Source organism: Aotus nancymaae, unplaced genomic scaffold (genome assembly GCF_030222135.1).
Source record: "Aotus nancymaae isolate 86718 unplaced genomic scaffold, 86718_ANA_hifiasm-v0.15.2.pri h1tg000079l, whole genome shotgun sequence".
Taxonomy (NCBI): Eukaryota; Metazoa; Chordata; class Mammalia; order Primates; family Aotidae; genus Aotus; species Aotus nancymaae.
The window spans coordinates 29,220,801-29,246,829 of NW_026988494.1; the positions used below are offsets into that span (position 1 = coordinate 29,220,801).

Genomic DNA, 26,029 nt, shown 5'->3' on the forward strand with positions numbered 1-26,029 from the left:
CATTTTATCTTCTCTGTGGCACTTACAATGACTGGATTTGTATGGAGGTCACATTCGTTTCCCTCCGGGCTGAAAAAGTGCACGTGTGGTCCCATTTGCAGGGTGGAAAGGCCCTGGCTCTTTGAGTGCCCTTTGAACCACATGGCCAAGGCGGATGGCAGATTCCTAAGTACTGGTTCTCCACCACCTCACACCCCACACTCCCCCCAGCAGCTTATCCTGTGGGCTGTTTGTGGAAGAGACATCACAGGCACTCCGTCTCTTGGTGTAGGCAGGGGACGTCATCTCAAGGGATTGGCAGAATCATTCAGTTGCTCCTTCCACAAAACAGGATTAGTGACTCCTGCTCTGACCCTCTGACACAGGCCTTTGCTGAGAACACACGGACAGCATCAATGATAAACAGTGCCTTCCCTTGCCTGCTTTGTCTTACTGAAGTTTCTCAAAGTGTCTTTGGACCACCTGTGTCCATCACCGGGGCATTTGTGAAGCCTGGAGCAACACAGCCAGAATCCCCGGGGCTTGAACCCAGTACTTCTCCTGGGAATATGCATTTGTGACAGCAGCCCAGGTGATTTTCACGCATGCTTGATTTTGTTGTTTAAGAGGTGCTTTAAGTGGCTGAAAAAATTTCAGGCATCAGAGTTCAGAGAATAATATGATCACCTTTGGAAAAGGCCACTGGAGAAGAGTGAGTTTACTTTGGCTCTGGCTTCAGTTAAGCTCAGGAATAAAGACTGCATTTTTAAGTTCTACATCAGCTCACCTGTGGAACTCCCGATTGTAACCACCACCAAGAAGCTTCCTCAAGGAGAAGGCACAAGAAAGGAAGAAGAGTGATTGGGGTGAATCTCTTCCTCCCTCCCATGCCACCATCAGGTTGCAAAAATCTTCCTGCCCTCCGTCCCTCCCTCCCTTCCATCCATTCATCCATCTGTCCATCTGTTCATCCATCCTTTCTTTCAGTTAAGTGCTTGGCCCTGTGTGGATAAACAGGGACAAGCTACAAGGACAAACATTTCTCTTTTTTTGAACAGATACCTTCTTTTGAAGTATTTTTATTTCACTTTTTCTAACAGCAATATAGAAACAAATAATCATAAAAATAAAAGTATAAATTGTCCATTGATTAAGTAATAGCACTTGGTATTGCTACAGGGGGTGGGTCTTGGACTCGGTCAGGCATCGTCAAGCCTGCCCAGGCCCTCCAGGCCTCTTGATGGCTGCTAAGCCCCTGAAGGCATCAGATACAACCACGTGTGGCAGCATTGGTAGCGACTTGCTGTTTTACACCCGAGGATGCCTGGGGATGGCGGAGAGATGGATGGACAATGAGTACCACTGCAAACAGCACTGTACACACGTGGTGAGCCAGGAAGGTGGGACGGAGGTTAGGCCAGTGTTGCTGCTGACGCAGAGACCCACACAGAGCAGGGACTTCACAAAGCTGAATTAACGTGGTTAGTTGTGTTTACCGCAGAAAGTAAGGAAGCCAGCCGACGCTGGACGATGCTTGGAAAACATTGCTGATCCCTCTCCACCTCTTAGCTTGGGTCATCACCTCATCCCATAAAAAAGTTCTCTTAGGAGGAACTGAGCAACCTATCTCAAAACATGTGTCTTGATCTTAGTTTTCTCCCAGAGAATGAAGAAGGCAAGCAAGCGCTGGGTTACCCAAGCAACTAAACCACTCAGTTGCATCCAACTTAATTGGATTGACTACATTCAACTAAATCTTTCCATTTTAGTTGAACCCAGTGATGACTGATTTCTAAAAAGAAAGCAAAACCAAATTTGGCATTTTTTCAGGATATGGGATGGGCTTTCCTGTGTGGGTTCAAGGATGTTTATGGCGTGTTCTCTGTCGTGTGAGTAGGTGAGTGTGTGTAGGTCAGCCTGAGACTTCAAGGGCTTATCTGGAAGGAGGCTGGCAGGAAAGGAATGCCAATTCAGGACTTGGCAGTGTTTGCGCAGAGCTCCAAGGAAAGATAGCAGTGCATGGTCCTCAGGGCTGCAGACTTCATTGCACACAGCAGGGCAGACAGTAGATCTTGGCTGTGTTCTACCTACTTTCAAGGAAGCATAGACCTTCTGGATCTTTGAAATTATAAGCAAGAGACCAAGCTCTTTTCCATCTACTAGAGGTCCTTCATATGCATTGTCCTACTCAGCCCACAGAAGAAAAGCAACCTGTCCCCTATGTGAGTCAAGATGTGTGGGTGGACGCGGGCCCCAGTGAGATTACACAGGAAGAAGCCACAGCAGACACAGCAGACACACACCGTGCATAGACCATGGGACAGTGATTAGTGACGCATGCCCTGTGGGGCCACATCCATGCCTTGCTCTGCATTGACTCAAATGTTCTGAATTGCAACACACGGGAAGATGGGGGTGGGGACTGAGGGAGGTGGAGAGTAGAGGGGTTGGCAGTGTGTGGGTTTGGCAAAGCATCAAGACCACCTTTGGGGTTCAAGTTCATCGACATGTGATCTACAAGGCATAATCAACAATGGTTTCACATATCAATATTCTACAGCCTAAATAGCTGTGCCACCCGAGGGAAATCCTTCTCTTCCTCAGGTTTCACTTTGCACCTTTACTAACGAGAGGACTGGACTAGATGACATCAAAGGTCAAAAACACTTCTGATCTTGGGATTCTACCCGTCTGGCCGGGGAACCCCTGCCATGCGGTGTGACCCCAGACTGACCTTCCTAACCTGCTGGGGTCTTAACTTGCTGATCCTCAAGCCTGTTGTGAGGGAGAAACTCTTAAAATCAAATCCTACACACTGTACTTGACCTACACAAGTGGCTTCCCCATTCTGACAAAAATCAGTTATTAACAAGTGAACAACACATCACTCACAGACTTACTCGATTAAAACTCGGTGTTTAGGTCAGGCACGAAATCTCAGAGGAGGCTCAGGATGGGCCTCTGGGCTCCCTCGATTGTCATTCTGGGGAGGGCAGTAGGGTGACTTGGTGACACCACCAGAATCCACCAGGAGGCCCTGGTCACGCCCCTCCAGGAGAATTCAGTTATGGAAAATGCATTCAGGACCTGCCTGGTTCAGTAACCAGTGGTCTCCTAGGCTGTCACCCTGCGGGGGGGGGGTGGTGGTGGTGGTGGTGGTGGTGGTGGTGAAAAGGCTCTTTGGAGGTGCATGTAGCCAGGACAGATGATGGGGACATCTGTGCTTGTTGCACCCAAGCTACGCTAGTGCACCCATCACACGTCCCAGCACACACCAGAATTTACAATTTACACAGCCTCGCAGTGCCAAGGTGGGAGACTGACAGCAGCCCTGGGTCTCAGGCTCGCCAGGGACACCGGCAGCCAGCCATAGAGGCTGTGTCCCCCAAAAGTGCCCATTTGTCATGCCTTTGGATTTTCCTTTCCTGGTAGGTCCTTGTCCCTGTTGCTGAGTCATGTACTTAAGGTGAATTTGAGACAATACTTAGAGGACAGCAACAGCTCATGAGATGGGCTCATCTGACATATCTAATTTCCCCAAGGCCTTTGCGGGAGAGCCTTCTGCAAGAATGACTGCTTTGGGTTGGGGGGCTCCCCTTGGGAATCCTAGTTCATAGCACCAGTCATTCCAGGAAACAGGAACATGACCATGGAAGGATGGATTCTGGTGGGAGCCCAGGTCTCATTTAACATCTGGTTTGAGTGGCCCTTCTGCAGAGCTCTTTGGGTATTAGGCAAGAGCCAGTCACAGAGACACTGGGATCCACACCCAGGGCCCCTGGGAGAGCACCACTGAATAGGTCCTGGGGCCCTTGAATTGCCAGTCCCAGGACCCCTGCCTCAGGGAGACCCACTGGAGTAACTTGGCCTCAGCTCCCTCCAACATCCCTCCAGCCCAAGCCCTCCACTCCAGCCCCTTGGCCCAGTCTGAGGGCCCCTCAGCAGAGAGAGAACCTCCGAGAGTTGATGTTCATTTTGGTCACGCCAATGAGCTTGAGTGGCGTGGACAGGCTGAAGGAGGAGGCAAGAGGGGAGTCACAGAAGAGGTCGGCAAGCTCGTCCCGCTCCTCCAGCTCATAGGTGGCATCATTGAGCATCCTCCTGTGGAGGCGGCAGGTGTGCTCAATCTTCAGCTTGTTGATGTCCCCACGCAGGCGCATGAGCTGTCTGGCCAGCTGCTGGTCCTGCAGCCGCATCTCCATCTGGAAGGGAGAGGGGAGCAGTCAGGGTCAGCAGAGAGTGGCTCCAGAGTCCCTGACTAATGTCTTAGATCATCAGTTGGTCCATCTAGAAAGATTAGCATGTTCCCTGCTCAGGGAGGTGAAAAGACATAGACAGCAAGGTGACAAATGAGGGTGTGCTTGCAAAACTATACTTTGTGCTAGGCTACTGTATCTGAATCCTTCTGAAAGACATGAATATTGGTCCTGGCTTGAAGACACTTCAAGTTCCTTCTCCTTGTTTAGAGTTGCATTCAGATGGAGTAAGAGTGTACAGAAAAGCATAGGGTGACAGTTATCAAATTCAGCAGGATGGTTGCCTCTAGGTGGGAAGGAGGGACTGTGACCGGGAAATGTTTGTGGGGGCTTTGACATGTTTTCTTTCTTAGGCTGGGGAGTGTCATGTTGTTTTAATACTTTTTAAATGTTTTAGAATGCCTGAAATATTTCTTAGTAAAGTTTCAGAAGAGCCAAACAAAAATTGGTTCCTAGGTACTGGATGTTTTATTATGGACCAGTTCTAAGCCTTTGGGTCTATTAACATGCAATGGTTAACCGTCACTACAAACTGTGAAGTGATGTCACCACCATCACCCACAGCTTATAGAGGAGGACTCAGGGAATTAGCTGTGTTGGCTCACAGAGCTCATCCACCGCTGAGCTGGGGTGAGGATCCTGCACAACTGGACCCCAGAACCTAAATGACTGACAATTAAGTTCTTCTGCTCAAGGATGAGCTGCAGTGTGGCGTATGGAGCTAGCTGAGTGCTTAGTGACCTTGTGGAAGGTTCCTATTATTTTTAGTGGCTTGGTGCTTCCTTTTGACACGTAAACAAAAAATAAAAGTCTAAGCCCCCCAACTGACTGAACCAACCCCCTCTTCATCAAGAGGTCCCCAGAGGAACCTAAAAACTGAATTTCCAGCCGTGACGGGATGGGAGTTCAGGCATGCTTCATTATACTCCCTCACTTTTGGAATCTAGGCACAGCAGATCGGCATTAATGTTGAGATCATTTGACTGACAAAACAGACTCTTTGTGACAATAAGGTACCAAATTCCTACCTGTCTCTGGTATTGTATCACATAACAGAAAGCAAACCCTGAAGAACATAAAAATATTTTACCCCAAAACATATTTATTTGACATATTTTGAAATGGCCCTGCAAAGCCATCTCTTGTGGGAGAAATTTACATCTGGAGAGTGTTTCTATTAATGCAATCAAACCTTTCCTTTCTAGACCTTTCCAAGATCTGGGAGAGATTCAGTGCGAGTCTGGCAGTGCGTGTCTGGCAGTTTTAAGGTCTGAAAAGAGACATTTACCATCTATTTTCTCTAAAGGCATCTACCTGGAGACTTCATCTATATAACAAGAACCTTGGCCCCCACAACCCCCCTTGTCCTAAGCATTTCTTTCTACTGACTTCAAGTCTTTAGACAAAGCTTCTTTCAACCAACTACCAAGAAATATATCTTTGAATCTACCTATAACCTGTAAGCACCCCCACCCCCCAAACCCCTTCAAGACATCCCACCTGTTCAGGCTGAACTGTTGTATACCTTCTGTGTATTGCTTTGTGTCTTTGCTTGTAACGCGTGTCTCCTAAAATGTGTAAAACCAAACTGTAGCTGGACCACCTAGGGCAAGCTTCCTCAGGCCCTCATGAGACTGTTCCCTGGGCCACGGTCACTTATACTGGCTCAGAATAAACCTCTTAAGGTATTTTGCAGAGTTTGGTTTTTCTGTTAACAAAATGTGATGTTAATTTCTCACCTGGCTTCACACTCCCAGTTTCCCTAACCCACTGTGAACCAAAAGTATCTGAGACAGGTGTCAGTCAATTTAGAAAGTTTATTTTGCCAAGGTTAAGAATGCACATCTGAGAGGCAGGTCTATGCCTTTCCTCAAAGATGGTTTTGAAGGCCTTAATATTTAAAGGGAAAGGAGTGGATATTGGGGGAAGAGGAAGACATTTTCTAAAGGTGTAGGTAGATAAGAGACAAACGATTGCATCCTTTTGGGTCTTTGATCAGCCTTTCTCCAAATACACAATTTACCTGTGTGTTTAGGGTAGAGGAAAAGCCACTTAGCCTTAGTCTGGCTCACCGAATCGGCATTTTTATGTAAGAATGTAAACATAGGGCACATGAAGCAATCGATACACATTCGTCTCAGGTGAGCAGAGGGATGCCTTTGAGTTCTGTCCTTTGTCCCACTCCTGAGAAGATAAGCTATCAATTTACATTGCCAGGGTGAAATTCAACAGAACCGTTTTAGGGTACAGATCTGGCCGCCCAACAGGGACGTTCCATGTGGGCCAACTGTGAGAGGTATGTAGGTTTTATCTTTGCAGCTACCTCATCTAGAAATAAAATGGGAGGCAGCTTTGCCTGATGCAGTTCCCAGCTTGACTTTTCCCTTTGGCTTAGTGATTTTGGAGTCCTGAGATGTATTTTCCTCTCACACCATCCACATGTTTAACCTTGATGGGCCTCAGAGCCACTCCTGAGGTATCAGCAGGACAGTCGGGGTGTAGCTGGAGCTCAGATGGCTGGTTTCTCAGTTGTGACATGGCACAAAGGGACTGGCTGAGTGCAGAGTGCCTTCTGTAAGCAATGCTTTGTCACTGAGACAGGTCGCCAGCTGCTCCTACTTGACTCGAGATCTGAATCCTTCTCACCATTTCCTCTGTCTCCACTTGCAAGTGGTTATTGTTTTAGTATTTTTGAGACATGCTCGGCTATGCCATTTACCTAATGCCCGGAGCCAAACTGATTTAGAAAAATGAGCCCTGAGATGCCCTGTAGTTATGCAAATGAAGGCAATGTTCTCACTTTCCCCCATTAGGTTTAGAATAGCGCACGCTGCAGGGTAGAAAAATTACGTGACCTTGCCAGCAAGCATCTCAATGTTTTTTCTCTTTCTCTTATTTTTCATGCACCTCTACAGATCTCTTTTCTCCTGATTTCATACATCAGGAAAGTCAAGATAGAAAGTCTTGCTTGTAAGTCAGCAAGGTATCTAATGGCAAAATTGAGATTAAAGTTCACAGCCACAAGAAGTACTTTTCAACCCTTGGTCCTCAAGGATTGAATAAACTCAAATTTATTGCCAATTAAATTCTATTGATCTAGAATAGCACCAATGATGATAGAGTGGCTGGTGATTTATTTATTTTTTTATGGTGTCCCTAACCGAGCCTGGAACTGAGTTGGTGCTCCCTAAACCCTTCTGAAGAAGATGGGGGTCAAACCTGCCTGAAAGACATCGTCTGCTAACACCCACTGCCGTAATACAGTCATCTGCCACTTCTCTTTGGAGTGTTCTGTAATTTGACAATAGATCTTTTTGAAAAACTAGGAACCCTATGGTTTAGATTTGAGCTTTGGCCCCAGGAATTGCATCTTCGGTCTGAAAAGATCCTTTCAAGTTGAACCATTTGGGGTGTGGCCAGGTGTCTAAGACTATGTGTGGTGGACACATCTGTGGGGCAGCAGGAAGGAAGGGGCTATTTTTCTGTGGCTGACAGATCTGGTCAAAGATCAGAGAATGAGTTCGGCTTTTAGACCCATCAGAGGCAGCTAGAAAAAGGGCTGACAATAAGGCCTGTATCAGTTTCCATGGACTGGACAAAGGCCGCCTGGGTGGAGTTGCCTTGCACGCCCATTCTGTGCAGACGCATTCAATTCTGCGTAAGGGTGAAAAAGCTGCAGCTTCAACAGGGATGGCTATTCCAGCCGCTCTCCCTGCTTGGGGTCTAAGAGAACAGGAGGCGGGGCTGGGAATCGCTGCTTCCCCAGTGGGCTTGGTTCTGAGGGCATCTCACAGCATGGGCATCTCTCTAGGATGCATTGTGGGTTCTAATGTTTAGATGTTCACAATACCTGCTGTGCTGGGACCCCTGCCCTCAAATCAACAAATTTACCTCCTGCTCCAAAGAACAGGGTTTGTCCCCGTGCTGCGGGACCCCTGGCTGCGCTGGGCCCGTGCTTAGCTCCTCTCTGGGCCACACAGCAATTTTGAAAGGGTGACTTTGCAACTTAAACACTAACTCGAGCCCTGATTAAGAGGTCACTCCACTGTAATTAAACCAAATCCACATGAGTTCCCACAGCCTCTGAAGAAATCTGAGAGAGGCTTAATTTTTTTCCAGAATTTTTTTCTAGTTGTGATAACACCCATACAACATAGAAGTTATCATCCTAACATTTTTAGCGTACAGCTCAGTGGCGATTCAGTACATTCACGTTATTGAGCAGCTACCATCCATCTCCAGAACGCTCTTCATTTTTCCAAACAGAAACTGCACCATTAAACACTAACTCCCCAGCCCCTGGCACCTACCCTTCTACTTTCTCTCTATATAAATCTGACTACTCTAAGAACCTCATAGTAGTAGAATCACACAGTATTTGTCCTTTTATGACTGGCTTATTTCACTTAGCATAATGTCCTCTGGTTTCTGATGGCTAAAAGGCTTTTTACAAATTCATCCTTTTAGAGATTTGCAATGAACACATGTCTTTGCTGGTCCTGTGTGGAGTAAGTCAGGAGGATTGCCAGGGAAGGCACAGAGGGCTGTGCAGGTTCAGGAGAGTGGGTCTGAGCCGGGGCTGGAGTCCCTCTTCCTGTTTTCCCTTCATGCTCTGCCAAGGTGCCCCTCGGAGGCAGAGATGATAACGCAGCTCCAGCTGCGGCAGTGGGGATGACAGTCACAGCCCTGGCTGCGGCCGCACACATTTGACACAGACTGTTTCATTGCATTTTCCCACAACTCTAGATGTCAGGCATGATTTTAGTCTGTTTTACAGACAAGGAAATGGTCTCAGAGAAGTGAAGGAACTGCTCAGGGCCAGCCAGCCTATGAATGGTGGCACCTGGACCACACCGGGGCCCATCAGCACCCAGAGCTGGAGGACTCTCCCAGGATCCTGTCTGCTCAGAGGTGAGCTAGGCCCAGGTGCGGCAGAAAGGGAAAATCCACAGCCCTGGCTTAGAACCTAGGTTCAAGGTGAGCTCGACTCCTCACTCACTGGGTGGCAAGTCACTGCCAACTGGAACTTCTGTGTCTTCATCAACAGAAAAGAGATAAGGGCTCTTCTCACCTCTTCCAAGTACAGTGAGAATGAAATGCGACAACAAATAGCATGCCAGAAAATAGGAAGCATGCTGGCCAAATCAAAGTCAGAGGTTCACCATCATTTGAGTCCTTTCTCTCCAGGCTGAGACACACAACATGGAACCCAGCGAGGACCTCCCAGTTTTAAGCCCTCATTAAAGAGCCCGAGAAACTGGCCAGGGTGACTCAACTCTGAGTGTGGGTTTCATGCTGTCCCTGGCAAGGCCTCTACCGTAGGACGTGCCGATTTCCAATCCCCAGTCCCAGCGTGGCCTGGTGTCCCTCTGAGAACAAAAGCACTTGCTGAATTCTCAGAGGTGCAGCCTGTTATCCCAGCAACACCATAATTAGGGCACAGAACTTGGTGAAAGGAAACGGATGTCATTGGTTGGGGGCTGTCAGAGCCTCGTGGTGAGAGGGTGTCCCCACCAGGCTTGGAAGAAGCGAAGGGCGGCAGCCACACGTGGTCCCTTGGAAAGAGCTGTGCTTGTGATCTGCGCTACAGATGTTTGGTTTTTTGAGGTAGACAAGAATGCACCATAAGATGTGAGCCACTGCACCTGGCTGAAGTGTTGAAATGTTCTAAAATCCTATGTGATTTTATGTGACGATGGTTGTACAGCTCTGAAAACATTCTAAAACCATTGAATTGTACACTTCAAATGGGTGAACTGTATGGTACGTAAAGTTTATCTCAAGTCTTTCTGAAAAAATTTTAAAGACCAATTAAAAAAAAAAAGAGAGCGAGCCAGGTTGTTTCTCAAGGTAAAAGGCAAACTCCCGAGGGCAGGATTAAGTCACTAAAGACGGTAATTAAATGGCTCTGAAAGAGGAGAGAGAGTTCCTTACTTCCAAGCTTGACTTGGTGAGGGGAGGGTGTGGTGAGGGGGCTGGAGGAGAGGGGGCAAGGAGGGCCTGGAAGAAGGGGCCAGAGACGAAAAACCCAAGGGGATGGTCAGCTGAGGACATTCAGATAACAGAAAAGTCTAATGTGCCATGCCGGTGGTTTGCTGGGGGTCCTCTCTAGACCTGGGGATTTTCCTGGGGAGTCAGAATAAGAGCTGACTCCTGCCTTAGAGCTGGTGGAATAAAACCAAAAGCCATAGGAAAGGTGTTGGAAACGGCATGGCGGGTACTGGAAAGTTAAATAGAATTACCACATGTCCCTGCAGTTCCACTCCCGGTACACACCCAAAACAAACGAAGGCAAAAACCAGAACCAGTATTTGTACGTCCACGTTCACAATCACCAATAGGTGGAACCAACCCAGTGCTCCCCACAGACGAATGGATCCACACAATGTGGCCTATCCATAAAGCGGAATATTATTCAGCCTTGAAAAGGAAGACAATTCTGGCACATGCATGAACGTGGATGAACCTTGAAGACATTATGCTAAGTGAATTAGCCAGACACTAAAGGCCAAATACCATAGGATTCCACTTAGAAGAGGTTCCTAAAGTAGTCCAATTTATAGTGACAGAAAGCAGGACGGTGGTGCCAGGAGCTGGGGAGAGGGGCTTGACAGTTAGAGTTTAGTAAGCACAGAGTTTCCGTGTTAGAAGACGAAGTTCAGGGGATGGATGGTGATGACGGGTGCACAGCAATGTGAATATACTTAGGGAACCGTCCACCTAAAATGGCTACAATGGTAAATTTTATATTATGCACATTTTACCACCATTTAGAAAACAACAGCCAAGTCTACAAATTGAGAGTGATCAGTTGAACTCAGTTTGCCCAGGACCTACCTGGTTGTAGCACTGAGAATCGTGCATCCAGGGAACCTCTTCAGTCCTGGACAAACAGAGATGGCTGATCAGCCCACCTGCAGCAAGTGTGGCCACAGGCGCTGGGGAATGGGGGCCCAGCCTGGATGGGTGGAGAGTGGTCTCAGTGAAGTTGTCTCTAGCCTGAGTGGCACTGGAAGCTGATGAGACCCTGAAGAGTAGTCTGGGAGGTAGAAGGGCCTCTCTGGGGGGATTCCTGGAGATGGGGGCCACAGAAGGAGGGTATGGGACCAACTGGCAAAAAAGAGTATTTTGTTACTTGCCAAAGGGCCGAGAAGCTGGCTGGGGTGACTCAGCTCTCAGTGTGGGTTTCATGCTGTCCCTGGCAGAGGCTCAACTGTAAGATGTGCGTTTGGGAAAGGCGGAATTTCTGTGGAATTTGCATCCTTACTCAACATTCCCTGGCTGATCTCTGTTCACTTGCTTGGTCTAAAACACTGAGTGATTTATTCACATTCAAGGGACACAAGTAATATTATTCCTAGTTGCCAATGAGATCTGCTCGAATACTTTCTCTGGTCCCAGGGACTGATGTCTGAGGTTCCAAAACCACCTGAAGATATTAGGAATTAAAATTTTAATAAAGGACATGTAATTGTCAGACCATTGGGAGCACAAGGAGTGATTCTATCAAGGGGTTACCTTTAACCCACCATGGTTTCTGCTTCCTAAAATAAAGGCCATGCACGGACAGCCAGACAAATCCTCCTCTTTCCAACACAAGTCCTACCTGACACCCTATGAATAATTTGTCTTTTTTCTATCATCGAATGCTTCCATTCTCTGAAGAACGTGGCTGTGTACACTTTTGCTTATGGAAGCCTCTGTTCTTTTAGTTTGGAGAAATAAGGGTAGGGACGGCAGCAAATCTGAAAGCATGTTTGGAGCAGAGATTTCTGGATGCATCTTTAAAGCTGGCTTGGGAGAAATCCCAGTGTGCAGGGGCCAACCAGAGGTGGGAATGTGTGTGTCCTGGAGAGCACGGTAATCAGCTCAGATCTGGGCAGGCACGCAGAATCCCAAGGTGGCGAAGGGCATTTTGTCTAGTCCCCTAGTCTGGTGCTCTTATCTCTCCAGTCACAGCCTAATCACTACAATTAGTCTCTGGTGCCTGCTGAAAAGAGACTGCGTGTAAAATCCAGGCTGTTTTGCCAGCTGTGTGTGCAGGTCCAGAACATGGTCCACTGCCCCACGATTTGGGAATGAGACTTCCAGTTCTTGAACCCTGGAAACAGTTTGTGGAATCTGTCTCTTTATCCATCTAACTTCACCTGAAGGGCCGCCTTATTGTCATCAGTGTTGTGCAGGGGAATCCATTTAGAAGCCTGGATAAAATGGTATTACTAGATCTCGGGTTTGGCCCCTGAGAAGGAGCCAGATGAACGCTGGCAGGAAAGAAAGCAGGTGTGTCCTTCAAGTGCGCCACTGAAGGGCAACTGGAGGTTCCCGGGAAATGTGAGAAAAGAAATGCAAACACCCCGAGGAACCAGACTGCTCCTGTGAATTGATTTCCAGAGGAAGGCTGGAGCTTGTTTCGCAAAGGTCTCTATTCTGGGAGGCTACAGCCCAGTGGGAGGGAGCTGGAGCTGACTCTCCTGGCGAAGGGAGGCCACACTCATGCTCTGCAGCCTGGGGCTGAGGCTCTGGGCCGGCCGGTCCTGGGTTCTCTTTTGGGTCCCTGATCTGGGGCTGTGGATGGGAGGGGGGCGGATGCAATGGCTCCTGTCACTGGGCTGACTCATCATGCAGGAAGGAGACAGCCAGACGACAGCAAGACGACATCTGAGCCAGGCCTCCGGGGCTCCTCCCTGCGAGGGGCTCCTGTACCCCTGGGGAATGGTGAATCTGCTGGGAGGGAGAGATCACAGCCCCAGAGCCAGGCAGAGAGCAGGAGGCTGTTCAGGCCCTGTCAAGGACTCCACAGCAAGAATCAAGCTCTACCCCTGTAATGGGCCTTTGATTTTTCAAACTTGGATGGTGTGGGCCAAACTACACCTTCAGGCGTGAGGCAGGCCTTTGGGAAGGACGGAGTGACGAATTCTGAGGAGCCCCTACATCTGCCCCTAGAGGCCCTGGGTTCCAGCCCTAGTGCAGCCTCTGATGAGATGAGCGACTCTGGACAGGTGCACGTGCCCTTCACAGAGAGAGGATGCTGATCACCTCCCTCCCATCAGACTGCATCTTGAAAGTGAGGGCGTTCTGGAAGCTGTATGCCCAAGGAAGGCATTTTGTGCCCGAGAGAGCAGGAGAGACGTGACTGCTGCTGGCAGGGTGAGGACAGGCCCAGATCAGCATTACTGGCACCTACCCCTGCACCTGGGTCCCCTGTACCTCAGCTCCCAGCATCTGGGCCTCCTCCCTGCCTGCCTCCCCCTCGCTCAGTCTGTCTCCACTCAAGAGGCTGATGGCCAGGTCTCCCCACTTCAAAGCTTTCAAAGGTATCAGGGGACCCTCTTGCTCCTTTGACCTCTCCAGCCTCCTCTCTCCCACCCTGATGCCCTCGCCCCACAGGGCAGCCATACTGGGGCTCTGACTCCTTCTCTACCTGTCACCCTTCAGGACGAGCTCAGCCTTTCCCCCTCTCCCTGCAGAGGGGGTGACAGCCCCATGGTTGCCTCCTACACTGCCCCTCCATGCAGCCTCCACTGTGGCACCCACGTGTGGGCATCGGTTTCATTTTTTACCATGTGTCTCCCACTAGATGGTAAAATACCAGAGGAGAGGCCAAGACTGTGCTTTCCACGGGCCCACCACAGTGCCTGGTGCATGCTCTGGTGCTCAAAAGCCATTTGTTAGATGAATGAATCAATGAATCAGTCCATTAATTACATTTCCCCAGAGCCACGACTTGGTTTTCCACACTCCATTACCCAGTACCTGTCTCCACGGCTGAGACAGCCCTGTAGAAATCTCTCCTCCCTCTGCTACCTGGGCTGCCACCTTTGGGGAGCTCCCACTGCCCCCAGGCCTGTGGAGAGGCAGTGAGTAGAAAGGACAGAGGAACAGCCCGTGGTTTAAAGTCCTCTCCACAACTCGCTGGTGATGCCACCCCGGGCAAGCCACCCCACATCTGAGCCGCGATTTCCTCATCTGTTAAATGAGCATAATAGTACCCACTACTTAATAATAATCGATAATAATTAAAAAAGTAATTAAATGGGCATACTACTGATCACTTGTGAGAAGTAAATATACCCCTATATGCACACTTGGTACAGGACGTGGAAATCGGAATTACTAGTTCCACGGAACTACTAGCTCTGTCTTCATATGCAGAACCACAGAGTAAACCATTCGATTACATTTTACTTCCCATGTGACGCTTGCCCCACCTCCTGGGTGTGGGGTCCCTGTGGGGGCCACCTTTGCTCTTCACAGCCTGGCTCAGAGCAGGTCCCCAGCTCAAGCTTCACCTGCCCTTACTCGATGCTCCCTTGTTCCTGACGACTGTACTGTCCATCACACGACACCTAGCATAGCCCGGGTTGGGTAGGGCTGTGTTATCGTCTCTATTACCAAGTGTTGCCAACGTCAGAAGGCTGGTAACGCCAATGTACTTCAGACTCGAGAAGTGGGGGGACCCTCCCGCTCTGGGGTGTCCTTAGCTTGCACATGAGGAGGGTCAGGCCCGCCACTGTGGGGCCAGGGGCTTCCTCAACTTCCCTGCCACTCCCCTGGAGAGCAAGTGGGGCCTGTCGTGAGGCCAAGTAGCCAGTCCAAGGACTGCAGCTCCGGCCAGACTGGGAGCACAGCCTGGGCATGGCTGTTCCTGCTGGGACCCTGGCAAGACCTGCAGGAAGAGCTGGCTCCCTCATCTCTGTGAGCTGCACCACTCTCCTGGGGGGCTCTGGGCCGGTAGGTGGAGGGAGAGAAGACACCCGTAGCAGGGACCACCTTCCCGCACTGACAGGAGCTCCCCCGCACGGCCTTCTCAATCCCATGTGCAGGAAGGCCTCCCCATCTGCAGGCAGGAACTGGGGCTTCATCACATGAAACTGGAAGCTTTAGCCAAGGTGGCAATTGTCCTATGCCAACAGAGTGCTGGGGTGCCCTGGGGTCACCTGAGAGCCTCGGAAGACCCCTGGGCACCACTGTTGGGATTTCTAGGCTTTTCTTGGGTTCTCTATCCCCTGGCCTGGAAATGGATGTAGCAGCAGGAGCTTCACATCTGATGCTGAGCGCGAACCAGCTAGGAAGGTGTCAGCAGGCTGCTGAGAGGGAGGGAGAGCTCAGGGAAGGACATGAGCTGCTGGAGTGGGGACTATGGCTGTAATTAGGGCTCCCAGGCACCTGCAGTTGCTATAGGTAGATTCCTGCCTGTACTTCCAAAGAGAAGTGAAGCAAATCTATTTGCTGCCCCACCCTCCAGGCTCCTTTGAGCCGTTTTGTTCTCCAAAGTCACTTCACACTCCATGACTCGGGTCCTGTCTTCTTGGGAAGAACAGGCTTTGGGCTTCACCTGCCAGGGGCCTCACCATTTCCTATAGCATTGGGGGTGAATCCAGACCCGCTGTACGCCCCTGAGGTTGGGCAAATCTGAGTTTAAATTCCTGCTCTGCTGACTGATCTTGGGCAAATTTCTTAACCTCAGTTTTCTCATCTGTGAAATGGGGATAGTAATCACACCCACCTGGAAAGATTGCTGTGACTATTGAATGATGTGAGGTGTGTGTGTAAACATGCATGACACAGCACCCAACCATCACAGGGGTCCAGCAAGTGTTCAGCGCCCCAGTGCTGCTTATCCACCTCCTCCTGGCTGGACACCCTGCTAGGTAGGGATTTATTACCCTCCTTTTACAATCACAAAATCAAGAAGGCTTAGTTAATTGGTTTGCCTAAAGTCACACAACTAGGATATGGTGGAATCTGACTTGAAGGTGAATATAATTATAAATAGTATGCTTTTCCCACTGCACTCTTGACCAATTAATGGGCCAGTTGCATTTGAATCACTTGCAGGTACTTGTAAAACCCCAACACCAACCCAGGTTTACGGAATCTGAATTTCCATGGAGCGCTGGGAGGAAACTGCACTTTTAGCAAAGGCTCTGGGTGCCTCACCCAGTACTCACTACCCCGTATCATGGTATGCTGTAGTCATGGGGAGGGTGCCCATCAGAGGAATTGCGTTTATTAATATAGAAGAAATGCGAATGGGAAACAAGGAGAAGCTTAACGGAATCATGTGGACAGGCATGGATCTGGCTGCCTGGGAAGTGAGGAATTTGCAGATTTCCCTTGGGTGAATTTCATCATCCACTCAGCACGGCCCTCAGCTCACCAGAACATTTCAGATCTTAACTTACTGGATCTCTAGTATAACTTCTGTCATGCTGTGCTGCTGTGTTTATGTGCCTGTGTTCTCCTTGGAAGGGAGACTCCACAAAGACAGGAGCCCTGACCTGTCCACTGTGGCCCCACCCCAGCACGGAAGCCAGGTGGCCAGTGGATGCTGGTGGTGCTGAACGGACACGGGGCTGGGTGGAAAGACTCCCGCCTGCCTCTCACAGCCCTGGGATGGCCATCAGCTGCTATTCTGCTGAGACACTGCTGTGGGGATCCTCCAATTCCCTTCCTTCTCCTTGACCCAGCAAGACAGCCAGAAAAGGGAGAGCAGGCAGGACCTCCCAATTGGGGTCAGCTGCAGCTCCCTGGCCAGCAATCCAGCCTCCTCAGCTCTCATATCAAGCAGGAATGTTGGGGGATTGAAGGCCTTATTTTTATTTTATTCTAGGAGATCCTGTGCCTTAAAAATAATCTGTAGCGTACAAGGTGAAGACTGTATACCGATTACATTGGCCAGCCAGAGAAGAGCCTGGTGCGGAAATGTTTCTTTGGTCTTTTAGTGATCTCTTTCCCTCTTGATTAGACAAAACATCTTCCTATTTTAGAAACTCTGAAAACTATAGAAAAGTCAAAAGAATAATATTACCACTCAGGAATAAAGATCATTAAGTTTGGGGTTATTTCTTTGCTGGTTCTTTTGCTTATAAATTCTTTAATAACCCCAAAGAGGCTGTCTCTGCCCAGATGAATAGAACAGGAATCTTCCCCTGCAGGGCTGGTGCCGGGCAGGCTGGAAGCCCCAGGCTATGCAGAGAAGACTTAGCCTTGGGCGAACAGATGCTGGGACTAGAAATTCTCTTGTAAACCAAATCCCAGCTCAGTCAGTACCTCGCCGATGGCTCTGAGTAACTTGCTCTCTTCATCCTGAAACAGTGCGGCTGCCCGGTCCCTGCTAAATGGTTGTTACGAGGCATTGCTAGCAACCCCCTGTGTGACCTTTTACAAGTATCCCGTGCTGAGGGATTGAAGCACAGGCTTCCTGACAGCTCAGGGCCCCGTGACTTGGACATCTGATGTGTCGAGAACAAAGGAACAAGATCTGGATCTGGAGCCAAGTGATGTGTGTCTGTGTTGTGGTTTAGCCACATCCTTGCATATGACCTTGGCTAAGTCACTTTAACCTCTCTGTCCCTCAGTTCTATAATCTTTCTGGGCCTCAGTCTTTTCCTCGATAAAATGGGAATAGCAAATACTTCCAAGCCTTCTCGCAGGATAGTGTATATGAAAGGCTCCCTAGATGGGGGGTATCAACTTGGCTGTATCGCCCATTTTCCATCAGAAGATGCTTGGTTAGTGTGACCTGCCATTTGGCCACACCGCTCAGTACACATGGTTGTCACCAGCCTCAGAGGGCTGTACCTGGACATACCAGAGTCCTATGCATGCCACGCAGGCAATGCGGGCAACAGAGGGTTAATGGGGAGAGGGTGGCTCCCTTGAGACCAAGCTGTGTCCATAGTGGGGCCAGCTGAGTTGAGGTCACAGTCCTCCTGCCTTGACAGGCCCTAAGTGATGAAAACTCATCAATGTTCTCTTTCCTTTTTCTAACAGCCATAAACACCTTCTTGGGGTGTGCCTGCGGAGATCAAACACCTGTGTGAAACTAAGAAAAATATTGGTGGGCACCCACGGCTTCTCACTACAAACTGCCCATTAGGAAGCCAGATGTTTTGAGTTTTGTTTTGGCACAGCATAAACCACGAGGAAGACTTTATTGCCCCTTTTCTCTGTCTTCCAGGTTGGCAAGGGGAGCCTGCGGGTGTGACTGAAGAGAGAAGACAGAAGTGAGGGTCCCCGCTGCCCTGTGCTGAGTGTTGAGGGCCCCACCCAGGGGAGTTGGCTGATGGACCCACGAATGGGCAGAGGCGTGTGCGATTGCTCTGAATTCCAGACTCAGCTGGAGAGGAGAGAATCCCACAGCTCCAGGTCATGCTCTTTCTAGCTCCCCTACTTCCCGAAGCAAGGCCCTCCCCACACTCCCATTAGGGCTACTCGGCCACCTGGAAGGTGAAAGCTGGGGACTGTGACCTTCTGGTGACTTAAGCAGCGAAGAACCACAGCTGCACAACGGCCATTCCCTGAGTGGGTGTCCTGGGACCGGCGAGACTGGGCCTCGCCTGGAGGAGTCAGGTGGCTGCAGCCCTGCGTGCCACAGCCAGAGAGTGACACATCCCAACTCCACCCAGGGAGCCTAAGGTAAGGCCTTCTTAGCTGGGAGTCGCGCTAAGAGGCTTGGAGGATCTCCACCAGCCTTATATCCCTAACACGTTGGCCTGAAGGAAAATCTGATCTACTTGCTGGTTCCTGGGGGGCATCAGGAGTGACAGTCATTTCATCGAAAGCTGAGAGGGAGAGCTGACCCCTGAGAGCTCTTAGGATCCTTCCTTGCCTTAGAAATCAGCCACGGTCAGGTAGTCACTCTGCCTTTTAGCTGGTCTTGCTGGAGGCAGGAGCAGACTAGCTTCTGCTTCCAGACCCAGCACTGCCAGCCTCTGGCTGGGGTGACATTGATCACTGCCTCCAGGGGGAGCTGCTAGGTGGTCAGAGGACAGGTCAGGGTCTGCCCTCTCCTGCGGTCAAAACTCCCATTGAGTTATGGAAAATATCCCCATGAGTAAGGGAATTACAGATTTCCAATCAATTACCTTGGCCATGTGAGAACAAACAACACAGCTGCCCTTGAGCCTAACAAATCTGCAAGAAGGGCTTGCCCAGGTGTAGAGAAAACCTGCTTCTAGGCTTAGAGTAGAGCAAAAAAGGTCATGCAAGTCATGTTCACTGAGTTAAAAAAATCAGTTAATTTTTAAAGGTGCCCTCAATGAGTTAACCGCCAATGAATGAGGGAAACCACAGCATTAAGTTTAATGTTCTGGCTGAGACTTAAATAGAGCAGAATGTGTTTGTTCTCAAATGTTGAACTCTCAGTTTTCAATCCAATCAAAGGGTTTTGCAAGTTGCTGTCTAATCGCGGCAGCAGGTGGAACTGCACGTCCAGCCTGCCTACCCGCCTGCCATTCTGTGTCTGGGCTGCTTTGGGGCTCAGAGTTGGGATCGTCTGAACAAGTGTGGTTCTTGGACCACTCAGGGTGGGATGCTGTGAGTTCATTCACTGAGGCCCATTCACCAACGGAGCCACAAGCCACATGGGCAGTTATGACAGAGACAGGGCTCAGAGCTCCTGCTTGGGGATCCTTGGGTCTGTCCTCTGAGGTCGCTTCTTGGTCGCCTGGTCCTGGTCTTGCCCTCCTTCCATTCCTTGTTACTCTTAAGTGTGGCCCAGGGCTAGCAGAATAGTGTCACCTTAGAGCTTGTTGAAAATTTGAAAGCACAGGCCCCCAAAGGGACAAGAATCTTCATCTGCAAAGAGCCCCGGTGACCTGCCTGCGCGTTAGAGTTTGGGAGTCAGTGCCCTGAGAGATTCTCTATCCTGCAAGCAGCATGATGTCTGGAGCATGCATCTGCTGGGTCAGTGATCTCTGAGCATGCCCAACGGGACTCTCTGTGTCAGGCTGCTCATGAGCCTTACCTGCTACCTCTCTCCCCATAGCTCTCTTCTCTGTATGAGTTCCAGCCCCGGCTCTGCCACTCACTCGTCATGTCATCCTTGGCAGGTCACCTGACTTCTGTGGACCTCAGTGTACTCATCTGTAAACCAGACACAATGAGGGCAATCTCGAAGTTTTGTTATAAGAATCAGAGATCACGGGGTGAGGCTGGAACTCATTCAATCCTGCTTCTCTCTCTGCCCCACCCCCAGGCATTCTGTTGCCTGCCAACATTTTTGTGATGTACATTTTTAGGAGTCAAATGGTAAAATCGATTGCCTGTGGAGGGTGCCATGTCATACGGTGGCTGAGCCGAGCATTAGCAATGCGACCGAACGGGCCAGGGTTTAAATTTCAACTTTCTCACGTATGGCTGCATTCTTCTCTGAACCTGTTTCCTCTTCTGGAAAAATAGGGGTACCAGGAAGGTCATCTGATGATTAGAAGAGATGAGTAATGCCTGCGAAGTGCCTGGCACACCCCTGGTGGCACAGGGAAGTGGCCAGGAGAGTGGAAGCAGTGCAAACATACAGCGTTTTTAATCATGCTACTATGCCCTTTACCCTATGTACGCCAGCCTTTGGCAGTCAGACTGGTCCTGACAGCTTCTGCTCTGCTGTTGGCCTATGGAGCCTGGCTCTACACATCACCACGGTTGCGCCTCACCCTCGGCCTCCTTCCTGGCTCGGCCAGCACACTGGGCAGGGCATCTCATGCTGCTCGGCTCACAGTGGCCTGGCAGGAGATGTGAGTCTGACTTGTAGACAGCAGGCCCAGGCTGTGCATTAGAAGCACTCAGGAGCTTTGAAAACCACATCTCGTTATCACCCCCAGACATTCATCAGCTTGGTCTTCAGTGTGGCCTAGAAGCTCCCCAGGTGGTTCCAATACGCAGCCAGAGTGAGGGGGTCTAAAGGAGGATGAGCAGCCCAAGCTCGAGGGAACCCATCCTGGTTTGCACCCAGAGGAGGATTCCTTGTCTGATCCCCACTCCAAAGTGGGGGCTACGCAGAATGCTAACCTCCTAAAAAGCAGAAGCCTCAGCTCCCACAAGCAGTGAAATCTCAAGTGAACTCGAATCCAACACATTCTGTCCTTGATGAACAGGAATGTTTTTTGTTCCTCCTTATGAAAGCAAATCAAAGCAGTTTAGCCTCAGCCATTCAAAGAACAGCTGGGGACTGCATGGGGTCCATCCCAGCGCACACTGTCCATCTCCCCTCACCTCTTACATCCCCCACCAAGAGCACCAGCAGTGGCAGAGCAGCCCAGAGACATGGTGCAAATCCAGGGCCTCATCTTCCCCTTAGCCGACAGCATGTGGACCCTCTGGTTACTGGAGACAGACACTGCAGAATGGTGCGTTCTCAGAAGCATTCTCGGCACAAAGGGTTAAAACCCAAACAGCCTTCCAACTCATCAATCAGATCCCTGCATCCCTGAGCCCTGCTCAGGGTCAGGTTTTCAGGATTCTGCAAACCAAACCAAACAGGTCTTAGCCTACCCTGCTGACCCAAGAGCCCCTGCTGGCTCCGGAAAGCAGCTGCCCCGATGGCTCGCACACCTGTGGCCAGAGTGGCCTGACGTGCAGCTGTTACCTGGCCTCGGGACGGTGCAGCAGGGGTGGAGAGCTGGGGGAGGGTTAGCTTCCTGCCTGGTGCTGCTGAGAGGCACCGTGCCAGACACCAGTGATTCTTCCCTGGTGGGTGGGAGGGGACAGGGCACCCAGCTCTGCACCCCCACCCTGTTCTCAGGCTGAGTCACCGCACACAACAAAAGATGCTCCTATTGGGAAGCTGCTTTGCCTGTGGGCAGCAAAGTGGTGGCGCTGCTGTCCCAGCTTAAACACAATGTGCCCTTTGCTCACACCTGGCCCTGCCCTGACTTCTGAGCCGACTCCTACTCTGAGCCTCTTCACAGAGCTTCTCCCCAGGCAGGACCCATCCCACGGCGGCTCTGGGCGGCTCCACCACTCCAGCTCATTCCACACTGAGCCAGCTCCTCACAGCAGCACTCTGCACAGCCACACCCCGGCCACTGTACCTCATGGAGCCACCCAGCTGGCACCCAGCTGGCGCCCAGCATAGGGAGAGGCCACTCACTTGCAGAATGAGTGGTCCCCAGAGCGGTGGGCAGCGGGGGTGGACAGCAGGGTGGGGGGTTCCAGCACAGAGGAAGGGGCAGTCACACCCCAGGGGCCCCCTTCGCAGTCCAGGGAGAAGGGTTCGAGACTCCAGCACCAGGAGTGGTGTCGGGGTGAGGGTGGGGACAACTTAACATGGGTTCAGGTTCGCTCAGAAAACACCTGCTTCCTCCATTAGTGTCTGTAATTAGCGGCTGATTGACCCTTGGGTCCGGAACCACAAATGAGGCCTGCCTTCAACTCATGGGAAGATTACAGATGTGGACTTGGGAGGTGGAGACAGGGGAGAGAAGAGAGTGTGGGTGTGGGAAGACACACAGAGAGACAGAGACAGAGACACGGATAGATGGTGGAATTGCTTCTTTTCTGGGGATTCTTGGGGGCAGCCACTCACCAGTTCCTTCCTGAGCCAGGCTATAGCTTCATCTATGCTCTGAAAGCCTTCCAGCTTGCCAGTGGACAGGGGTCTGGTGCCCTGGCTGGCACTCCTGGCAGGAGAGGGGTGCTGCTCGGGCTCTCTCAGGGGGAGCAAGGGCTCCTGCCCCCCACGCTCCCCCTCCTCCACGCTCGCCTGTGGCTCCACAGCTGCAGCCGCCCTCGGGAAGGGCCAGGTCTGCTCCTCCAGCCTGGCCTGCCATTCCAGGTAGGAAGGCCTCCGGGTCTCCAGCCTCAGTTTCTCAGTGAGGGCCTTCAGGCTCCGGAGGTGGTCATCGGGCGGTGCGACTCCTGCCTCCTCCTCTGCACTCACTTCTTCCACGTGGATCTGGGGCACAGACATTCTACAGTCTGTCCTGGGAGCCGGACATGGGAGGGGGTGGGGGGCTGAGGGGGAGGCTTGGTGGGTGGCACAGTTGGGTCCGGCTCTGGGATGGCCTCATCCAGGTGCCCGAGGGCATTTCTGGGATGGGAGCCGGCCTTGGAGGCTGGTGGCTGGTGAGCGGAGAGGAACCGCACAGTGAGCTGCACAGGGCACCCTCCCGGGGGCTCCGGTCTATGATCCGTCCTGGAATCCTGTGGGTGCCATGCTCTGCAGAAGGCAGGAACAGACAGGTGTCGCAGGAATCTCAGGCAGCCTGTGCCAAGGTCTATCTGTCCTGAAGGCGCTCGAAGACCAGACTGGCGGGAAGAAGGCCCAGAGCTCCCTCCGCTCAGGAAGGGCAGGCGGCTGGAGATCCTGTGGGAGGGGTGAGAATTGCATCAGTCCTGATCCCTGCCTTGCCACTCAGAGGTGGGCACGTCCACTCCACAGGAAGGGAAACTGAGGCTCAGAGTGGACTGTGACTGGGCTTCTCATGGCTAGTCCAGAATGGAAGTGACGTCATTTCAATGCCTTAATTCAGTGCAGAAAAGTTAATGACCAATTGATAAACTGTGCAGTGTTTTACCATTTATAAAATGATTCTGCCTCCACTATCTCATTTAATGCTCCCAGCAAGTCTGCAGGGATTTGTTTTTATTCCATTTTGCACACAAGGAACCCACATCTCCTAGAGGTTAAATGACTCACCGAGATCTCCCAGCAAGAAGTTGGGAGGACAAGCTCAGTCTGTCTGAATCTGAAGGTGCAGGTCTCTCCTCTGTGTGGCAACAGCGGGAGGGTCCCCAGAGCCAGCCAGCTGAGCAGCGGCACCCCACGCAGGCTCAGGTGTGTCTGCTCTGTCCAGGTGCCACTGCCTCCTCACCACCTCCACCCACCGCAGGCCCCATCCTCCGGCAGCGGTTCTTACATCCAGGTCTTACTCCACACTCCCAGCTTCTTCCTCCAAGAACAACACTTTACCTCACCTCTTCAGAGACAGAAGCAAAGAAACCTGCAGCTGTGGAGGGAAGAAGGCGGTGGCGGTCTGAGCTGGACGGCTAAAGGAGCTGGTTGTGACTCACTGTTCTAGAACGAGGCTTCTCGCGTTCACCTAAGTGCCTGCACGGCAGCCTGTCTTCAGTAAGGACTCCAGCTATGGGATCTGATTTGGCCTCCCCATCTCCAGACAGGAAGCATAAGCCCAGGCTTCTACCCTGTAACATCAGACGTAGGGTACAAACCTAACTCCCAGTGAGGAGAGACCCCAGCCTCCAGACTCCGCAGCCCGAGGTCCGTGCGGCAGGCAGCGGAGTTGGGTGAATCAGAATAGGAGATACATGATTTGGACCCAGGTGGGAAGCCCTGGGCTTTCAGAGTGAGTTAAAAAAATCTGTGCTGGGGGGCATGCAGCTATAAACAAGAATGAATTGATGTGGAATGATGCCCAAGATAAAGCTGAAATGAAGAAAAGCAAGATGCTCAGCAGCCTGGAGAGTAGGCCGCCCTTGGGGTGAAAAAGGAAAAAGGATTGTTATTGACTTGTAAACACCTAAAAGCATCCCAGCCAAAAACAAAAAACAAAAGGAATGAAATAGCCATAGCCATGGTTACCTGTTTGGAGTGAGGGGAACCGGGCAGAAGGGAGGTGAGGAGAGGAGGGAAGGAATTAAGATGGGGGCGGCAAAAGCTGAATGGTGCGCAGGCCACTCGGGTTGTCCTGGGATTCCTCTCCGACACAACTCGAAGATGCTCAAGAAGGACGGACAGAACTCTCCGGTCCAGACCTTTTCCTTAGCTCCAGCCTGTGGGGGGCCTGCAACCGGAGGACATCCTGCTGCCCCAACCTCGGCTGCCCTATGCTATGAGCCTGTCCCTGCTGAGGGGCATCCACGGAGAATGAGAAGGAACAGTTCACCCCAACTGGTAAGCAGAGAAACCTGCTCTCACCTCTAGCCCTGCTTGGAGCAAGTGAGAATTCCCCTGAGGAACTGGATTCTGGTTTAATTGGTCTGAGATGGGACTCACAGCAGCCTTTGGCCCCCCGGATCTGAGTGTGCGGCCGGAGTGGAGAACCACCATCTCCAGATGCAGACACTAGGCTTGGGGGCAGATGGCCTAGCTCCAGGTCTGGTCAGGCTTACTAAGCCTCATGTTCTTCATCTGTAAAATGGGGGTAATACATACCAACCTCCCATGCTCTAGCAGAGTGGCACAACGAAAGCTCACAGGCACTCTCTGAAGATTTAGCGTGCTAAGTCCGCAAAAGTGAAATGTACTCGTGGGAGTCTTCCGTGCAGTTTCACGGTCAGAATCTCTCCAAATCTAAAGACTTATTAGCTGCTTTCTGGAGCCCCTCCCAGGCACCGTCTGCCTCTTTGCTGAGGTGCCAGGATCTGTTTTGAGCGTGTCTGGGGCAGCTGTAACTTACAGAGCTTCCTTCTGACTGGCAGGGGAACTCTGATTAGATCCATCAAAGCTTTCTGGAGAAGATTCAACTGCAGATGGATGAGGAGCGCCCTCCCTCCCTGGGTTCCGTGGGCAGATATCATGGATCAGGAGCCACGGTGGCCCACCCCTTCCCCAACAGCAGGCACCCACTGCAGAGGTGAGGGCATCCCACCGCTGCTGGGTAAGGGACTCCTCTTGGGGTAGGAAACACTACATGTCTGTAACTGTATTGCAGGGAATTATTTCAATTATTGGTTTCTCTTTTTTTTTTTTTTGAGATGGAGTTTCACTCTTGTCATTCAGGCTGGAATGCAGTGGTGCAATCTCGGCTCACTGCAACCTCCACCTCCCAGATTCAAGTGGTTTTTCTGCCTCAGCCTCCTGAGTAGCTGGGATTACAGGTGGCCGCCACCACGCCCAAGCTAATTTTTTTGTATATTTAGTAGAGATGGGGTTTCACCACGTTGGCCAGGCTAGTCTCGAACTCCTGACCTCAGGTGAAGGCCTGCATGGACCATGTCAGGACCACCTGGCGGCACGGGAGGCAGCCCCTGTGAACTGTGACCAGCTAGCAACGGTCCTCGGATCTGCTGAGCTTGGTGAAGTGCAGAAAACACGGTGTGCACATCTGCCC

The 26,029-nt window shown here is 51.0% G+C and overlaps 1 protein-coding gene across 1 annotated transcript; it reads right to left on the minus strand.

The window, feature by feature from the left end:
• Positions 1-1,041: 1,041 nt before the first annotated feature.
• On the minus strand, positions 1,042-22,926 carry FAM167A (family with sequence similarity 167 member A). Its single transcript, XM_012457348.2, has 2 exons — positions 22,543-22,926; positions 1,042-4,181 (listed from the first exon to the last, which is right to left on the minus strand). Exons 1-2 carry the CDS (start codon positions 22,924-22,926, stop codon positions 3,918-3,920), a joined length of 648 nt encoding a protein of 215 aa, XP_012312771.2. The 3' UTR covers positions 1,042-3,917.
• Positions 22,927-26,029: the final 3,103 nt, after the last annotated feature.

What these genes read in the sequence shown, in the direction of transcription:
- FAM167A (XM_012457348.2), bottom strand. Translation starts at nt 22,926, where the DNA reads ATGTCTGTGCCCCAGATCCACGTGGAAGAAGTGAGTGCAGAGGAGGAG. An exon ending in CCTGGCTCAGGAAGGAACTG is followed by an intron (nt 4,182 to 22,542) that starts GTGAGTGGCTGC and finishes TCTCCCTTCCAG; the next exon opens with ATGGAGATGCGGCTGCAGGA.